This window comes from Pan paniscus, chromosome 19, assembly GCF_029289425.2.
Source record: "Pan paniscus chromosome 19, NHGRI_mPanPan1-v2.0_pri, whole genome shotgun sequence".
Classification (NCBI taxonomy): domain Eukaryota; kingdom Metazoa; phylum Chordata; class Mammalia; order Primates; family Hominidae; genus Pan; species Pan paniscus.
Window position 1 is genome coordinate 22,022,534 of NC_073268.2, and position 19,465 is coordinate 22,041,998.

A 19,465-nucleotide genomic window follows, 5' to 3' on the forward strand; every position below is an offset into this window, starting at 1 on the left:
TCTGTCTGTTTCCTTCTTGTACTTATTCCTCCTGGTGGCAAGCCTCTTCTCCCTCTAGTAACCAAGCTGGGGTGCTTCCTCTTGCCCAGATTTGTGCTCTGATTTCTTACAGCTAATTCTGTCATCTCTAGAACCAGCCACTTCAGCTTCCTGCACACTCTAGAAATCTCTTTATACTTTTTTTTTTTTTCCCCAAGATGGAGTCTTGCTCTGTTGCCCAGGCTGGAGTGCAGTGGTGCAGTCTCTGTTCACTGCAACCTCCACCTTCTGGGTTCAAGCAATTCTCCTGCCTCAGCCTCCCAAGTAGCTGGGACTACAGATGTGCACCACCAGGCCCAGCTAATTTTTGTATTTTTAGCAGAGATGGGGTTTCACCATGTTGGCCAGGCTGGTCTCGAACTCCTGACCTCAAGTAATCCACCCACCTCAGCCTCCCAAAGTGCTAGGATTACATGTGTGAGCCACCACACCCGGCCCTCTTTATACTTTTAAAACTGATTGTTACTCTAGTTAATGTCTATGTTTATTTGTCCAACAGCTATTCTATTTGTCCATAAACTTTTTTGAGTGCCTAATATGTACAGTTGACTGTAACTTAAACAAAATAAATGCATTGCCTATAGACTTTGCTCTTGAACTCATGGTAAACTATTAGGATTTACTTTAAAAGTAAACTTTATTTATTTATGTTTGAGATAGAGTCTTGCTTTGTTGCCCAGGCTGGAATACAGTAGTACATTCATTATTCATGGAGCCCTGACTTCCTGGGCTCAAGTAATCCTCCTGCCTCAGCCTCCTGGGTAGCTAGGACTACACTACAGCTGACTAAGTTAAAAAATATTTTTGTAGGCTAGGTGCGGTGGCTTATGCTTGTAATCCCAACACTTTGGGAGGCTGAGGTGGGTGGATCACCTGAGGTCAGGAGTTCGAGACCAGCCTGACCAACATGGAGAAACCCTGTCTCCACTAAAAATACAAAATTAGTCAGGCGTGGTGGCTCATGCCTGTAATCCCAGCTGCTCCAGAGGCTGAGGCAGGAGAATGGCTTGAACCCGGGAGGTGGAGGTTGCTGTGAGCCGAGATCACGCCATTGCACTCCAGCCAGGGCAACAAGAGCGAAACTCCGTCTCGCTCTATAAAATATATATATATTATATATTAATTTTATATATAAAAATATATTATATATAATATATAAATTTTATATATTATATATAAATTATAATATATATAAAATATATAATATATAAATTATATATATGATACATATATATTTTATATATTATATATCTACATAAATATATATTTATATATTATATATTTATAATATATAATATATAAATATATATACATAAATATATATTTATATATTATATATTTATAATATATATAATATATAAATATATATTTTATATATATGTAAAGACCTTGTCTTTACGACAAACTATTTTTTTGTAAAGATTTGCATGTTGCCCAGGCTGCTCTCAAACTCCTGGCCTTAAGCCTCCTTCCTCAGCCTCCCAAAGTGCTGGGATTACAGGCCTGAGCCACCATCCCTGGCCCCATACTGCATTATAAATGCTATAATACCTATAATTTATTTTATACTATGTAGTTCTAAGGTATAATTATATAGCATACAAAACAATATATGACATGGAACATAAACATATATAGTATATATTACTTACATGCAGTATGTTAAAACTTAATTAGCAGATGTGTTGTGTGTGTCTGTGTGTGTACACAACTGGAATCATACCATCCGCATCTTGCATTGTGCCCTTTTTCATTTAATATATATTGGAGATCTTTACAAGTCAGAACATATAGATCTAACTCATTTTTTTCATGGCTATATGGTATTCCATTGAATGTATTTTTCATAATTTCACAGGTTCTTTATTGAGGGACACGTAGGTCGTTAGTCTTTTACCATATTCTTTTTTTTTGAGACGAAGTCTCGCTCTTGTCCCCCAGGCTGGAATGCGACGGCGTGGTCTCAGCTCACTGCAACCTCCGCATCCCGGGTTCAAGCGATTCTCCTGCCTCGGCTCCCCTAGTAGCTGGGATTACAGGCGCCTGCCACCACGCCCAGCTAATTTTTGTATTTTTAGTAGAGATGGGGTTTTACCACGTTGGCCAGGCTGGTCTAGAACTCCTGACCTCAGGTGATCCACCTGCCTCGGCCTCCCAAAGTGCCGGGATTACAGGCATGAGCCACCGCGACCGGCAGTCTTTTACCATTTGCAAACAATATTGCAATCAACATTTAAAAATGTGGATCTTTACATATTTTTGCCAGGATATCTGTAGGGTACATTTCTAGAAGTAGAATTGCTAGGTCAAGGAGTAGATAAAATACATTTAAACATTTTGATAGCTGTTACCAAGTTGCTCTTTGATGAAATTGTACCAATTCTCACTCCTACGAACAATGAGAGTGTTCCATTCTCTAAAACGTTTCAGATATTTGACAAGATAAAAATTAGCACCTGGTTTAATTTGCTTTTTTTTTTTTTTTTTTTTTTTGAGACGAAGTCTCGCTTTGTCAGCCAGGCTGGAGTGCAGTATCGCGATCTCAGTTCACGGCAACCTCCGCCTGCCAGGTTCAAGCGACTCTCCTGCTTCAGCCTCCCTAGAAGCTGGGATGTAATCCCAGCCTGTAGGTGCCCGCCACCACACCGAGCTAATTTTTGTATTTTTAGTAGACACAGGGTTTTGCCATGTTGGCCAGGCTGGTATCGAACTTCTGGCCTCAACTGATCCAGGCACCTCGGCCTCCCAAACTGCTGGGATTACAGATGTGAGCCACTGTGTCTGGCCCAAACTATTTTAATGTAATGTAATTTTCTGGAGACGGAGTCTCGCTGGGTTACCCAGGCTGGAGTGCAGTGGTACGATTTCGGCTCACTGCAACCTCCTCCTCTCGGGTTAAAGTGATTCTCCTGCCTCAGCCTCCCGAGTAGCTGGGATTATATAGGCGTGTGCCACCACGCCTGGCTAATGTTTTTGTGTTTTTAGTAGAGACAGGGTTTCACCATGTTGGCCACGCTGGCCACATTGTTCTTTTTTTTTTTTTTTGAGACGGAGTCTCGCTCTGTCGCCCAGGCTGGAGTGCAGTGGTGCGATCTCGGCTCACTGCAAGCTCCGCCTCCCAGGTTCACGCCATTCTCCTGCCTCAGCCTCCGGAGTAGCTGGGACTACAGGCGTCCGCCACCACGCCCGGCTAATTTTTTGTATTTTTAGTAGAGACGGGATTTCACCGTGTTAGTCAGGATGGTCTCGATATCCTGACCTCGTGATCCGCCCGCCTCGGCCTCCCAAAGTGCTGGGATTACAGGCGTGAGTCACCGCGCTCGGCCTTTTTTTTTTTTTTTTTTTTTAATTGAGACGGAGTCTCGCTCTGTCGCCCAGGCTGGAGTGCAGTGGTGCAATCTCTGCTCACTGCAACCCCGCCTCCCGGGTTCCAGCGATTCTCCTGCCTCAGCCTCCCGGGTAGCTGGGATTACAGGCGCCCGCCACCACGCCCGGCTAATTTTTGTATTTTTAGTAGAGACGGAGTTTCGCTATGTTGGCCAGGCTGGTCTCGAACTCCTGGCCTGAGGTGATCCACCCGCCTCGACCTCCCAAAATGCTGGGATTACAGGCGTGAGCCACCTCCCCCAGCTCCTTGCTTTCTATTTCTACTGGGCAGTGCTGCTCAGTAACCATGCCAGTCCCGTCCCCGCCTCTATGCGCTGGGATTCCGCAGCCAGAATACTTACTTACATCCCTGGGGCCCCAAGGGGCTCACTAAACCACGTGCCTTGTCCAGGTCGCGTTTTTTTGTTTTTGTTTGTTTGGTTTTTTCCTCCTGGTCTTGTCCTTTGTAAAGCCTTAGAACAGTCGTTAAACAACCCAGCAAATATGCAATTCGCGTTTTCAGTAAATTTATCCAAACCGCATTCCATTCCTTACCCTCCTGCTTCTGCGCAGACAAGCGCCCTTGATGACGTTTGTCCCACGTCGCTCTCCGTTCGCTCCCAGGCTTCTCTGCGCGTGCGCCTCCTCACACGCCTGCAGGTATGGCGTTCTGGTGTCAGCGTGACAGCTATGCCCGAGAGGTACGGCGTCACGGCGAGGCACTTGAGACTGCCGGGCCGGCAAGGCGGTTTGGGGAAGAGGGCGCCACGTGTAGGGAGTGCCAACATGGGATTCTGTCCTGGTGTGGAGAGGGCTAGGGCTGGGGTCGGGGCTTATTCTCTCATCCCTCTCTGTTCAGTTCACCACCACCGTGGTCTCCTGCTGTCCCGCGGAGCTGCAGACTGAAGGGAGCAACGGCAAGAAAGAAGTGCTGAGCGGTTTCCAAGTGGTGCTGGAAGACACAGTGCTTTTCCCTGAGGGCGGGGGACAGGTACCAAAACGATCTCTTCCCAGGAAGCCCCCAGTTTCTTTGTGCTCAGGCAGAAATGCTCTCCTGCCCCTTTTTTTCTCAGCCATAATGAATTCAGATGAGCTTTAGTTTAATTCATTTTGTTATTCATTTAATAAGTATTTATCAGCAATTGCTTATCTAGACATAACATATGCTAGATATTATTCCAGGCTGTAAGGATAACCGGTGAACAACACAGTGCCTTTATATACGTGGAATGTTTATTGAAGACAACTGTGTGTGCTAGGTATAATAAGTAATAAACAAAAACCAAGTAAAGGGAAAGAGAGTGATGGGATGCTTGTCTAGATGAAGGGTAAGTTATTTCAGTAGAGACCTAAACGAAGTGAGGGGGTGAGTCTTTGCAATTATCTAGTGGTGCTGGGGGGCAGAGGGAGTATTCAGGCAGGTAGAATAGCAGGTGCAAAGGCCCCAAGGAAGGAATTAGCTTCGGGTGTTAGGGACTGAAAAAGATGTTCCTGAAGGAGTTCAGGTGAGATAGACGGGTTACAGTAGTACAGCAGAGAGCATATTTATCAGTGCTGTGATGAGGACTAGGTACAACATGAGCGCAAGTGAGGTACATTGTGAAGATGGAAGAGGAGGATAATAACACCAAAGGTGGGCATTATGAGAAAGGCTTTTCTTTCTTTTCTTTTCTTTCTTTTTTTTTTTTTTTTTTTTTTTTGAGACGGAATCTCTCGCTGTCATCAGGCTGAAGTGCAGTGGCATGATCTCGGCTCTGCAACCTCCGCCTCCTGGGTTCAAGTGATTCTCCTGTCTCAGCCTCCCAAGTAGCCTGACCAACATGATGAAACCTTGTCTCTACTAAAAATATAAAAATTAACCAGGCATACTGGCAGGCGCCTGTAGTCCCAGCTACTCGGGAGGCTGAGGCATGAGAATCACTTGAACCGGGAGGCTGAAGTTGCAGTGAGCCAAGATTGTGCCACTGCACTTCAGCGTGGGGGACAGAACAAGACTCTGTCTCAAAAGAAAAAAAAAAAGGTATATTAAGGTGTGTGGGCAGCGAACCATGCAGGTTATTTTCTTTCTTTTTTATTTTTAAGAGACAGGATCTTGCTATGTCACCCAGGCTGAAGTGCAGTGGCCTGATCTAGCTCACTGCAGCCTCGAACTCCCAGGCTCAAGCAATCCTCCTGTTTTAGCCTCTCCAGTAGTGGGGACTACAGGCGCACAACCAACATGCTTGGCTGCTTTTTTGTAGAGATGAGGTCTCACTTTATTGCCCAGGCTGATCTTGAGCTCCTGGCCTCAAACAGTCCTCCCACCTTGGCCTCCCAAAGGCTGGGCCTACAGGTGTGAGCCACTGCCCTGGCCTCCACTCAGGTTCTTAAGCAAATAAGTGACATGAGAGAACATGTTCAGTAGACTTGGTATTGAGAAAGTTCCAATTTCATATCAGTCATTATTATGGTGATTTTCCCAGTATGAAGATTTCCCTGATCTGCTGAAGGAAAACCTGTGACCTCAAGTATCCATAGAAGGTCTCATTTTAGACAGCATTTCTTTCAGGAAGTCTTTTTTTGATTCCCCAAGACTGTTAGGTCTCTTTCCTTTGAGGTTCTCTAGCGTCATATACTTTTTCATATTATGGCATGTTATAGGTCATATTGCAATTGTCTGTTTTCCAGCCTCTGTTCTCTAGACTCTTAAGTTCCATGAGGTACCATATCTTGTTTACATTGTATTCTTGGGCTGGCATAGTCTTTTGTAAGCAGTTGGCACTTGAAACGTTTTAAAATGAATGAACTTTTTTTTTTTTTTTTTTTTTTAAGATGGTGTCTTGCTCTGTTGCCAGACTGGAGCGCAGCGGCGTGATCTCGGCTTACTGCAATCTCCGTCTGCCAGGTTCAAGCAATTCCCCTGCCTCAGTCTCCCGAGTAGCTGGGACTACAGGTGTGCACCACCATGCCCAGTTAATTTTTTGTATTTTAGTAGAGACGGGGTTTCACCATGTTGGCCAGGATGGTCTCAATCTCCTGACCTTGTGATCCGCCCACCTCGGCCTTCCAAAGTACTGGGATTACAGGTGTGAGCCACTGCACCTGGCCCTTTTTTTTTTTTTTTTAAATGAGACAGTGTCTCACTCTGTCACCCAGGCTGGAGTGTACTGGCGCAATCATAGCACACTGCAGTCTCAACCTTTTGGGCTCAAGTGATTCTCCCACCTCAGCCTCCCAAGTAGCAGGGAGTATCATGGCCAGCTAATTTTTTATTTTTCATAGAGGTGGGGTCTCACTGTGTTGTCCAGTCTGATCTCAAGCGATCCTCCTGCCTTGGTCTCCCAAAGTGGTGGGATTACAGGAATAAGCTACCATGCCCAGCCTAAATGAACATTTTTGAATCTAATTCTAATACCACTGCAAGAGGATGGAGTGGAGGGAGGGAGGAAAAATCAGATCATTTTAGAGACTACTAAAGAATCTAGACTAAGGCAATGAGAGTTGAGGATTAAGATTCTTCGGGTTTTACTAAAATTTTTGTTGCTATAGTTACAATCTTTAATTCTGTTATTCTGAAGATCACAACACATAGGTGTTTAGAATGAAAAGGACTGAGAATCCTCTCATGGAACAAAGTGGACTCATTTCACTTGGCATTGCTTTCTCCCTCTCCCTTAGGGAGCCCAGATTCTGGGTCTCTCACCCTAGAGGGTCTTTGTACCTAGAAGTTAGGGTGAGCCCTGCCTTGCCATTGATTACGTTTACTTATTTCCACCAGCCTGATGACCGTGGTACAATCAATGACATCTCTGTGTTGAGAGTGACTCGCCGTGGGGAACAGGCTGATCATTTCACCCAGACACCCCTGGATCCAGGAAGCCAGGTTCTGGTCCGGGTAGATTGGGAGCGGAGGTTTGACCACATGCAGCAGCATTCAGGTAAAGGCTGGGATGGGGGACATAACACCGGAGCAGTTGCCATGTATGGGGATGCTGTGATGACTGAGACGTAGTTTGGGTTCTCTAGGAGTTAACCTTTTGGAAAAGACAGACTATTCAGAATCAGCTGTAATTCAGGAAGGATATCCTAAATGTTATAACAGCAACATGAACAACTGAAGTAAAAAAAAGTATTAGAATAACTGCTGGATTTAGGTATTATCAACTTCCCACTCGATATCTCCATCTGGATGTCTCACAGCCTTTTCAAACTCAAAATGTCCAAAATGAAACAAAAAGCCTTCCCCTCCCTCCTGGTCTTTCATTAGCATCCTGTGTGTTCATCGCAGGGCATCAGCATGCACCTAGTCACTCAAGTTCTGGAAGTCATTCCAGATACCTCTTCAGGCATAGACAGCCAGCCAATCACTGAGTCCTGTTGGTTTCTTTTCTTTTTTTTTTTTTTTTTGACACAGAGTTTCGCTCTGTCGCCCAGGCTGGAGTGCAATGGTGCGATCTCGGCTCACTGCAACCTCTGCCTCTCGGGTTCAAGCGATTCTCCTGCCTCAGCCTCCCGAGTAGCTGGGATTATAGGCGCCCACCACCATGCCCAGCTAATTTTGTATTTTTAATAGAGACGGTGTTTCACCATATTGGTCAGGCTGGTCTTGAACTCCTGACCTCAGATGATCCGCCTGCCTTGACCCCGCAAAGTACAGGCATGAGCCACACCCCCCCAGCATGTTGGTTTGTTTTCTAAATGTCTGTCCACTTCTTTCCACAGTCACTGTCATCCTAGTCCCAGCTCCTGTCTTCCCCCTGGACCTCTCTAACAGTTTCCTAATTGATTGCCCCACATTCAGTCTGGCTCCTCCGTAGCCCATTCTCCACATAGCACCAGAACAGTATTTTTTTTTTTTTTTGAGTTGGAGTCTCGCTCTGTCGCCCAGGCTGGAGTGCAATGGCATGATCTCGGCTCACTGCAACCTCACCTCCCGGGTTCGAGTGATCCTCTTGCCTTGGCCTCCCGAGTAGCTGGGATTACAGGTGCGTGCCACCATGCCTGGCTAATTTTTGTATTTTTAGTAGAGACGGTGTTTCACCATGTTGGCCAGGCTGGTCTCGAACTCCAGACCTCGTGATCCGCCTGCCTCGGCTTCTCAATGTGCTGGGATTACAGGCGGGAGCCACTGCGCCCAGCTGAACAATCTTAAAAATGAAAATATGGCAGCCAGGTGCGGTGGCTCACGCCTGTAATCCCAGCACTTTGGGAGACCGAGGTGGGCAGATTATGAAGCTAAGAGATCGAGACCATCCTGGCCAACATAATGAAACCCTGTCTCTACTAAAAATACAAAAATTAGCCAGGCATGGTGATGCGCACCTGTAGTCCTAGCTGCTCAGGAGGCTGACACAGGAGAATCGCTTTAACCTGGGAGGTGGAGGTTGCAGTGAGCTGAGATCACGCCACTGCACTCCAGCCTGGCGACAGAGCGAGACTCCATCTCAAAAAAAAAAAAAAGAAAAGAAAAATGGCTGGGCACTGTGGCTCACTGCTGTAGTCCTAGCACTCTGGGAGGCTGACACGGGAAGATCGCTTGAGGCTAGGAATTCCATACCAGCCTGAGCAAGATGGTGAAACCCTGTCTCAGAAAATAAATATAGGCTGCTCGCGATGGCTCACGCCTGTAATCCCAGCATTTTGGGAGGCCAAGTCGGACAGATCATGAGGTCAGGCATTTGAGGCCAGGAGTTCGAGACCAGCCTGGCCAACATTGTGAAACCCTGTCTCTACTAAAAACACAAAAATTAGCTGGGCGTGGTGGTGCATGCCTGTAGTCCCAGCCACTCAGGAGGCTGAGGCAGAATTGCTTGAACCCGGGAGCCAGAGGTGGCAGTGAGCTGAGATGGCACCACTGCACGCCAGCCTGGGCAACAGAGCAAGACTCCGTCTCAAAAAAGTAAATATAACTTTTTTTTTTTTTTTTTTTTTGAGACAAAATCTCGCTCTGTCGCCCAGGCTGGAGTGCAGTGGTGCAGTCTTGGCTCACTGCAACCTCTGCCTACTGGGTTCGAGTGATTCTCCTGCCTCAGCCTCCTGAGTAGCTGGGATTACAGGCACGCACCACCACATCCGGCTAATTTTTGTATTTTTAGTAGAGATGGGGGTTCACCATGTTGGCCAGGCTGGTCTTGAACTCCTGACCTTGTGATCTGCTCGCCTCGGCCTCCCAAAGTGCTGGGATTACAGGCTTGAGCCACCGCACCCGGCATAAATAAATATAAGTTAAAGTGGAAATGTAAACAAGAAAAATAAAAACAGACTGAGCGCGGTGGCTCATGCCTGTAATCCCAGCACTTTGGGAAGCTGAGGTGGGCAGATCACCTGAGGTCAGGAGTTTGAGACCAACCTGGTCAACATGGTGAAACCCTGACTCTACTAAAAGTACAAAAATTAGGCATGGTGGCGTGCACCTGTAATCCCGGCTACTTGGGAGGCTGAGGCAGGAGAATCGCTTGAACCCGAGAGGCAGAGGTTGCAGTGAGCTGAGATTGCACCACTGCACTCCAGCCTGGGTGACAGAGCGATACTCCATCTCAAAATAAATAAATAAATAAATACAAAAATAAATAAAAATAAATATGTAAAATGAAATAAATTTTATTTAATTGTATTTGTTATTTTTATTTTTTTTTGAGACAGAATCTCACTTTGTTGCCCAGGCTGGAGTGCCGTGGTGCAATCTTGGCTCACTGCAACTTCCACCCCTGGGATTCAAGCAACTCAGCCTCCTGAGTAGCTGGGATTACAGGTGCATGCCACCACGCCCGGCTAATTTTTGTATTTTTAGTAGAGACGAGGTTTCACCACGTTGTTTCAGGCTGGTCTCAAACTCTTGACCTCATGATCCACCTGCCTTGGCCTCTCAAAGTGCTGGGATTACAGGAGTGAGCCACCGCGCCTGACTGAAATAAATTTTAAAAAATGAAAATATTATGTCACTCCTCTGCTTAAAGCTCTTCAGAGGCTTCCTGTAGGTCTTCGTGTAAAGCCAAACTTTTTACCATGGCATACAAGCTGTATCTGGGTGGCTCTTGTCTACTGCTGTAGCCTCATCTGGTATCCCTTGACCTCTTGCTGGCTGCATCCTGGCCTTGCTTGTCATCTCTGGATTCCTTTGACATGCGCTACTTCTTTCTTCCTTAAGGCCTTTGGCTGTCTTGTTCCCTCTTCCTTGATAGTTCCTCCTCTTTCTCCTTTTCTTCCTCCTCCTCTTCCTCTTCTTTCTCCTCATCATCACTGTTGTCAATCAGGGATGCTGCTGTATCTCTTATGTCAAGCCCTGTGCCTTGCATTTGGTAGGTACTCAATAAATACTTGTTGAATGGATGAATGCTGCATATTGGAACTTAAGTTCACCAGGCACAGTGGCTCACACCTGTAATCCCAGCACTTTGGGAGGCCAAGGCGGGTGGATCACTTGAGGTCAAGAGTTCAAGACCAGCTTGGCCAACGTGGTGAAACCCCATCTCTACTAAAAGTAGAAAAATTAGCCGGGCACGGTGATGCACGTCTATAATCCCAGCTACTCAGGAGGCTGAGGCACGAGAATCGCTTGATCCTGGGAGGCGGAGGCTGCAGTGAGCCCCTGCACTCCAGCCTGGGCAACAGAATGAGACTGTCTCAAAAAAAAAAAAAGGAAGTTAAGTTCAAGTCCAGCCCCTTATAAGTTACATTGCCATGGCAAGTTATTTGATCTCTCTAGGCTTCAGTTTCCTCATCTGTGAAATGGTATCATAAGGCCTCTTGCAGAATTCTCATTGTGATTTTCAATAAAGTATCTAAAGTGTATTACCCAGTGCTTAGCAGGTCTTCAACAAGGAGAATTTCTGTGCTTTTATCATTGTAGCTCATATTTTATCATTGTGGGAGTATGTAGGCTTCTCACTTTTCTCCTGTCTCTGGCTCTCTTTGCTTAGGGCAGCATCTCATCACGGCAGTTGCTGACCATCTATTTAAGCTGAAGACAACATCATGGTGAGTGGGAGGCATAAGACTAACTGTAGGCAGGCCCATCCCAGCACTGGGAGGGAGGCGGAGGTGGGAGAATTGCTTGAGCCGGGGAGATTAAGGCTGTGGTGAGCTGTGATTGCCACCAAACGGCAGCATGGGTGACAGCGAGCCTGTCTCAAAAAAAAAAAAAAAAAAAAGTGGTGAGAGGGTATGCTTGTTCCAGTTTTTAGAGGAAAAGCTTTCAGCTTTTTCTTGTTCAGTAAGATATGTTATCTGTGGCCACTGTACTTCTGACAGGGAGTTAGGGAGATTTCGGAGTGCGATTGAGCTGGACACTCCCTCTATGACTGCAGAGCAAGTAGCTGCCATTGAGCAGAGCGTCAATGAAAAAATCAGAGATCGGCTGCCTGTGAATGTCCGAGAACTGAGCCTGGATGATCCTGAGGTGGAGCAGGTAAGGGTAGAGCCAGAGGGATGGTTTCTGCGGAATGATTCCTCATCAGATTCAGACAGTCCCTCCCCTCTCCTTGAGTCCAGGTGAGTGGCCGGGGTTTGCCTGATGATCATGCTGGGCCCATTCGGGTTGTTAGCATCGAGGGCGTTGATTCCAACATGTGCTGTGGGACCCATGTGAGCAATCTCAGTGACCTTCAGGTAAGTGAGGAACGGCTGTGGAGTGGCTGAGAAGAGGGATTGGGGGAGAGGGGATCACATGGGGCTGGGAGTGGGAGAGGGGGATAATCGAGGAGTCCTAAGTGAAATCTCCCCTTCACTGTTTCAGAGCTGAGGAACAGATAGGTTTCTCCTGCCTTCAGGTTCTAGGATCCACTGTGGTTTATGCACGTGCACACGTGTGTGTGTGTGTTACCCCCTTGCCTCATGTAGGTCATTAAGATTCTGGGCACTGAGAAGGGGAAAAAGAACAGAACCAACCTGATATTTCTGGCTGGGAACCGGGTGCTGAAGTGGATGGAGAGAAGTCATGGAACTGAAAAAGCACTGACTGCTCTGCTTAAGTATGCCTGTTTCAGTACCTTCGATTACCTCCCATTTCTGAGATTTTCGACATAATCTCTTACCTCTGGGAGATAAGATGCAATCGTAAATGATAAAGTGCGGCCAGGCGTGGTGGCTCACGTCTGTAATCCCAGCACTTTGGGAGGCCGAGGCGGGCGGATCACGAGATCAGGAGATCAAGACCTTCCTGGCTAACACCGTGAAACCCCGTCTCTACTAAAAATACAAAAAGAACTTAGCCAGGCATGGTGGCGGATGCCTGTAGTCCCAGCTACTCAAGAGGCTGAGGCAGGAGAATGGCGTGAACCCGGGAGGTGGAGCTTGCAGTGAGCCAAGATCGTGCCACTGCACTCCAGCCTGGGTGATAGAGCAAGACTCTGTCTCAAAAAAAAAAAAAAAAAAAGATCAAGTGCTTTGGATAGTAAATCAGAACCACGAAAAGTGGTTAATTCCTTTGTATGTTTTCTCTCAGTTGCCTAAGAGACCTCCTCAGAATATCTCCTGGTCCCTGACTGCAGGGAGGCACCATAGCAAGAAGGAAATTATTGATTTATGTCCCCAACATCAGAAACGACTGGGAAGCTGTGCAGGTCTCCTCTGACCTTTCTCTTTCAGGTGTGGAGCAGAGGATCATGTGGAAGCAGTGAAAAAGCTCCAGAACTCCACCAAGATCCTGCAGAAGGTGATTTATTCCATGGAGGGTAGAGAGGGCATGGGCCCTGCCTAGGATAGGCTCTGCAGACTTGGTCTTCTGCCTAAACAGATGTGTAGTTTGTCAAAGTGGAAGTGAGGGGAGAATGAGGTGGAGGGAAGCTGATACTCTCTATTGTTATCCTTTCCATTTATCTACTGAGTTACCATATCCATTTCAGAATAACCTGAATCTGCTCAGAGACCTGGCTGTGCACATTGCCCATAGCCTCAGGAACAGTCCAGACTGGGGAGGTGTGGTCGTATTACACAGGTGAGAAATTAGGAGCTGGACACAAGGAAGGGGAACTGTGTTGGGCTTAGGGCTCAGTGTCTTCTCTATATGCAATGTACAGTGGGAGGTGGATTGCTCACTGGTATTCTCAAGGTTGAGTAGATCCTAAGAAATATGTTACTGGCCGGGCGCGGTGGCTCACGCCTGTAATCCCAGCACTTTGGGAGGCTGAGGCGGGTGGATCACAAGGTCAGGAGTTCGAAACCAGCCTGGCCAGCATGGTGAAACCCCTTCTCTACTAAAAGTACAAAAATTAGCCAGGCATGGTAGTATGCGCCTGTAGTCCCAGCTACTCAGGAGGCTGAGGCAGGAGAATCACTTGAACCCGGGAGGCAGAGGTTGTGGTGAGTGGAGATCACGCCACAGCACTCCAGCCTGGACCAACAGAGTGAGACCCCATCTCAAAAAAATAAAAAAAAAAAAAGAAATATGTTACATACCAGGCCTCCTGGGTTTGATATTAACATATTTACTGTAACTCTGTATCTTTTGTTTTTTGTTTTTTTTTTGAGATGGAGTCTTAGTGTGTCTGGAGTGCAGTGGCATGATCTCGGCTCAATGTAACCTGTGCCTCCTGGGTTCAAGCGGTTCTCGTGCTTCAGCCTCCCGAGTAGCTGGGGGATCACAGGCATGTGCCACCACACCAGGCTAACTTTTGTATTTTTGGTAGAGCTGGGGTTTCCCCATGTTGGCCAGGCTGGTTTTGAACTCCTGACCTCAAGCAATCTGCCCACCTTGGCCTCCCAAAGTGCTAAGATTACAGGTGTGAGCCACTGTGTCCAGCCTGTATCTTTCTTTAGGACTGTCCCCTACCTCCTTTACTCTCTAACAGATTTCTGCTTATCCTGGTGAATCCTATTTAAGGGAGATGGAAACAAACCTGGAGGTTGATTACAAACTGCAGAGGCTGAGAAGGGCAGCTTGCTGGCTTTCAGCCAGTACTCTCTCTTGGCTAAGGGATATGGGACTTTATGTGTACATAGGCAGCAAGGCCAGCCTCAGAAGGAGGGGCCAGGCTTCCTGCAGTTTCACAGCCACTCCAACCTGGGTCTCATGTCTGTGTCCTTTGTTGTAGGAAGGAGGGTGATTCAGAGTTCATGAATATCATTGCCAATGAGATTGGGTCAGAGGTAAGAGGAGCATGAGATTCTCTACCCCAGCCTGGATAGAGACCTAGGGAGACATAAGTGAGGGGCGCTAGTTTAGCCAAAGTCCCTCCACATGAACACATGAGGAGGAGGAAATAGCCATTCATTCAATACTGTTTTCTTTTTTTTTTTTTTTTTTTTTGAGACGGAGTCTCGCTCTGTCGCCCAGGCTGGAGTGCAGTGGCGCGATCTCGGCTCACTGCAAGCTCCGCCTCCCGGGTTCACGCCATTCTCCTGCCTCAGCCTCCCGAGTAGCTGGGACTACAGGCGCCCGCTACCACGCCCGGCTAATTTTTTGTATTTTTAGTAGAGACGGGGTTTCACCGTGTTAGCCAGGATGGTCTCGATCTCCTGACCTCGTGATCCGCCCACCTCGGCCTCCCAAAGTGCTGGGATTACAGGCGTGAGCCACCGCGCCCGGCCTGTTTTCTTAGTACTAGCTATATGCCAAGCTCTGTTTTAGGTGTTGAGCTAGATCTATGTTATTGCTCTTTCTGGGGCTGTGATGTTTATTAGCTTCTGAGCTCCTTTCATCAGAGCTCTAGCTCCTCAAAGCCATTCAGGTTTATGTGTGCTGGGGATCCAATATTAGAAATATATCAGTGGGCTGGTCGTGGTGGCTCACGCATGTAATCCCAGCACTTTGGGAGGCCACGGTGGGTGGATCACTTAAGATCAGGAGACCAGCCTAGCCAACATGGTGAAACCCCATCTCTACTAAAAATAGAAAAATCAGGCCAGGCATGGTGGCTCACGCCTGTAATCCCAGCACTTTGGGAGGCTGAGGCGGGTGGATTGCCTCAGCTCAGGAGTTCGAGACCACCCTGGGCAACATGGTAAAACCCTATCTCTACTAAAATACAAAAAATTAGCCAGGCGTGGTGGCATGCGCCTGTAATCCCAGCTACTCGGGAGGCTGAGGCATGAGAATCTCTTGAGCCTGGTAGGCAGAGGTTGCAGTGAGCTGAGATTGTGCCACAGCACTCTAGCTTGGGCTACAGAGTGAGATTCTGTCTCAAAACAAAAGACAAAAATTTGCTGGGTGTGGTGGCAGGTGCCTGTAGACCAAGCTACTTGGGAGGTTGAGGCAGGAGAATTGCTTGAACCCTGGAGGCTGAGGTTGCAGTGAGCCGAGATTGCGCCACTGCACTCCAGCCTGGGCAACACAGACTGTCTCCAAAAAAAAAAAAAAAAAAATGGTAAATATAGGAGTGGGCAAGCCCCTTTGAAAGCCATCCCCATCCATTTTCCTCTTCCTCTGGCTTTACTTACTCTTCCCACTCCTGATGGTCTCTAGCCTAGAGATTTCCAGGTCTTTTGTTTGTTTGTTTGTTTGTTTGTTTTTTTCAGAGACAGAGTCTTGCTCTGTCACCCAGGCTGGAGTACAGTGGCGTGATTATGGCTCACTGCAGTCTTGAACTCCTGGGCTCAAGCAGTCCTCCCACGTCAGCCTCCTGAGTAGTTGGGACTGCAAGCATGAGCCACCATGCCCCACTATCTCTTTTGTATTTACTCCAGAACCCTTCTTTGGAATGCCTACTGTGGGTAAAGCATTGTGTATCTCTCTTTTCATAATTCTTCTGTATAGACAGAACTGATTCTCAAGAAGCTCATGTTCTAGTCTGGGAGACAAATATGTGTGTCGACATTTATAATTTAGAATGATAGAGTGATGAATGCTAGAGGTGGAGGAGCACACTACCTGAAGGATAGGGAGGTTTCAGGGGAGGGGCCCTTGAAGACTGCTTAGAGGTCATCAGACAGACAAGGGGCAGAGGCGGCCAGGCAGAGGGAAACCTGGTGGTTTAGGCAGTGGCAGGGAAAGGATGTGTGGTGGGGAAAAGTTTGCAAGAGTGAAACCATGAAAGGCATTTTCTGCTTAGCCAGGATCAGCAGTCTTCTGCTGCCTTCTTAATGTTTCACCTAAGTTCCCATAGTTGCTCTCAAAAAGTTTCTTGGCCCTCGTGGGCCAGTGTGGAGGGGCTGTATCATCATTCATCAGGAGCGTCACTTGGTGGTTTAGGGGGAAATAATCTATTCTTAAGATTGAAGAGAGTGCAGGATTTGGGGGGTTGAATCTACATCCTTCAGTATCAGGGCTTATCTCCTTGTCTTACCTCCTAGGAGACCCTCCTGTTCTTAACCGTGGGCGATGAGAAAGGTGCTGGACTCTTCTTACTGGCAGGGCCACCTGCGTCTGTGGAGACCCTGGGGCCCAGGTAATTCTATGTGGACTCTCTTGCACATGTAGTAGAGCCTGTATCCTACAAATACATTCCTTTACTGAGTCAAAGGACCATCACATCTGCGATCTCATTTAATTCACATCATGGGCATGTGAGGTGGGCTGAGCAGAGATAATTATTACTACTGTCATTTCCAGTTTGACAGATGAAGGTCTTTTGGCTCTACATCTCACATGTATGTTTTTGTTTTTGTTTTTATGAAATGTGTTTGTTTTTGTTTTTTGAGATGGAGTCTTAGTCTGTTGCCCAGGCTGGAGAGCCCAGGCTACTCAGCTCACTGCAGCCACCACCTCCCAGGTTTAAGCAATTTTCCTGCCTCAGCCACTCAAGTAGCTGGGATTACAGGTGCACGTCACCATACCCGGCCAATTTTTTGTATTTTTAGTACAGATAGGGTTTCACCATGTTGGCCAGGCTGGTCTCGAACTCCTGACCTCAAGTGATCCACCTGCCTTGCCCTCCCAAAGTGCTGGGATTACAGGTGCTCACCCTGCTCTCTGGAGATTAACATAATTTATCTAGCCCAATTCATAGACACTGATGTTGTTTCCAGTTATTCACTCTTATGTGATGATGGTACATATATCTTTGTGCATATGTGCAAGTGTTTTTTTGAGACAAAGTTTCACTCTTGTTGCCCAGGCTGGAGTGCAATGGCACCATCTCGGCTCACTGCAACCTCTGCCTCCCGGGTTCAAGCAATTCTCCTGTCTCAGCCTCCTGAGTAGCTGGGATTATGGCGCATACCACCACGCCTGGCTGATTTTTGTATTTTTAGTAGAGACGGGGTTTCATCCTATTGGTCAGGCTGGTCTTGAAGTCCTGACCTCAGGTGATCCACCCACTTTGGCCTCCCAAAGTGCTGGGATTACAGGTGTGAACCACCATGCCCAGCCTATGTGCAAGTGTTTTTAAGAAAGATTCCCAGAAGTCATCTACTCTTCTTATCCCTCTCCCAGTCCCTGGAAAAAGACTCAGAGCTGCCCTTGTTTTTTTTTGTGACTTTTCCCTCAAAGTCTCCCTGACTATACCTCTGTTCCCCAGGGTGGCTGAGGTCCTGGAAGGCAAAGGAGCAGGGAAGAAAGGCCGTTTTCAGGGCAAGGCCACCAAGATGAGCCGGCGGATGGAGGCGCAGGCGCTTCTCAAGGACTACATCAGCACGCAGAGTGCTAAGGAGTGAGGGCTTAGGGCACTCACCTCCTGTTTCCACAGGAATCTTTTGGTCAATAAAATAGATTGACTCAGAATGGTTGCGCTACCACTTGTATTTATATGACTAATTCATACTGTATACTCCATTGTGCTTGTGTGGTTACTTTCCGTTTGTAAATAGATAATTTTCTAATTTAGTTCATGCACTGTAATGTTTAGAAGGTGGTGGATTAATTTATACCAAACCTTGTGCTTTTGCACTCAGTTGGATAAGAAATGAACATCTGATCAGCTGAGTCCACTGCTCCCATATTTTTGTTATAATCCACAAAGGCACACGGCTTTTTCCTGCCCCTACCGCCCCACCCCCTGAGATGGACTCTTGCTTTGTTGCCCAGGCTGGATATAGTGGTGTGATCTCAGCTCACTGCAACCTCTGCCTCCCGGGTTGAAGGGATTTTCCTGCCTCAGCCTCCAGAGTAGCCAGGATTACAGGTGTGTGCCACCATGCCTGGCTGATTTTTTTGTTTTTGTTTTTTGTTTTTTGTTTTTGTTTGAGATGGAGTCTCGCTCTGTCACCAGGCTGGAGTGCGGTGTTGCAATCTCGGCTCACTGCAACCTCTACCTCCCAGGTTCAAACTAATCTCCTGCCTCAGCCTCCCGAGTAGCTGGAACTACAGGCTCGCACCACCATGCCAGCTAATTTTTGTATTTTTAGTAGAGATGGGGTTTCACTATGTTGGCCAGGATGGTCTCCACCTCTTGACCTCGTGATCCGCCCACCTTGGCCTCCCAAAGTGTTGGGATTACAGGCATGAGCCACTGTGCCCAGCTGGCTTTTTAGTTTTCTTTCCATTTCTGTTGTCTACTTCAATCACAGTGTCACTGTGGAATGTTGACAGCATTGTCACCTTCTTGGGGTAAGTGCTGCAGTTGCAAGCATCACTGGCGAGTATTCTCAGGGCAAACAGGAAAAGGGTTAAAGTAAGAATCAGAGATTAAGAGGGACGTGTAATGATGAAAAATATAACAGTTCTAAATTTGTATGCATCTAATAACAGCCTCAAAATACATAAAGCAGACATTGACAGATCTCAAGGGAGAAACGGACAAATCTGTAATCAACGGAAGACTTAAGCTCATCTTTCATTAGCGATAGAGCAAATGGAAACATAATATGTATAGGAGCACAGGCTTTGAAGTTTCACAGACCTGGGTAGAAATACTGGATTTGCACATCCAGGAAAGGTGATAAAACAAAGATCCAGTCACAGCTTTAGCTAGAACAAAGATGGTTAAGGCCTAGACAGCCAGGATGAAATAACAGAGGAGAAATACAAAAGCTGACATCCAGGGGAGATAACCTGTGGCTGTGGCTGTGTTCAGCTATTTATTCTTCCGACTCTGAAAGGAACTTTTTTTTTTTTGGAGATAAGAGTCTTGCTCTGCCACCTAGGCCGGAGTGCAGTGGCATGATTTTGGCTCACTGCAACCTCCGCTTCCTGGGTTCAAGCAATTCTTGTGCCTCAGCCACCCAAGTAGCTGGGATTACAGGTGTGTGCTACCAAAAATTTCCTTCA

At 47.0% G+C, this 19,465-nt stretch overlaps 1 protein-coding gene across 6 annotated transcripts; it reads left to right on the forward strand.

Moving 5' to 3' along the window:
- The first annotated feature begins 1,804 nt into the window (after positions 1-1,804).
- Positions 1,805-17,980, forward strand: AARSD1 (alanyl-tRNA synthetase domain containing 1). Of its 6 annotated transcripts, none has more exons than XR_008621565.2 (12): positions 1,824-4,065; positions 4,265-4,396; positions 7,163-7,322; positions 11,304-11,361; positions 11,635-11,791; positions 11,875-11,991; positions 12,223-12,353; positions 12,970-13,036; positions 13,227-13,318; positions 14,415-14,469; positions 15,838-16,032; positions 16,612-16,707. XR_008621565.2 is itself a non-coding variant. In XM_008966510.6 (12 exons), exons 1-12 carry the CDS (start codon positions 3,736-3,738, stop codon positions 17,911-17,913), a joined length of 1,530 nt encoding a protein of 509 aa, XP_008964758.3. In that variant the 5' UTR covers positions 1,846-3,735; the 3' UTR covers positions 17,914-17,980. The 6 variants fall into 6 exon arrangements, 2 of the variants coding, with proteins under 2 accessions (XP_008964758.3, XP_008964757.3); XM_008966510.6 differs by lacking the exon at positions 15,838-16,032 and adding an exon at positions 17,778-17,980 and having other exon boundaries at positions 1,846-4,065; positions 16,612-16,706; XM_008966509.4 differs by lacking the exon at positions 15,838-16,032 and adding an exon at positions 17,778-17,980 and having other exon boundaries at positions 1,862-4,106; positions 16,612-16,706.
- Positions 17,981-19,465: the final 1,485 nt, after the last annotated feature.

Coding starts and splice junctions, on each gene's coding strand:
- AARSD1 (XM_008966510.6), top strand. CDS start 3,736: ATGCGCTGGGATTCCGCAGCCAGAATACTTACTTACATCCCTGGGGCC. Junction 4,397..7,162: donor TCCCTGAGGGCGGGGGACAG/GTACCAAAACGA, acceptor TATTTCCACCAG/CCTGATGACCGTGGTACAAT. Junction 11,362..11,634: donor AAGCTGAAGACAACATCATG/GTGAGTGGGAGG, acceptor TACTTCTGACAG/GGAGTTAGGGAGATTTCGGA.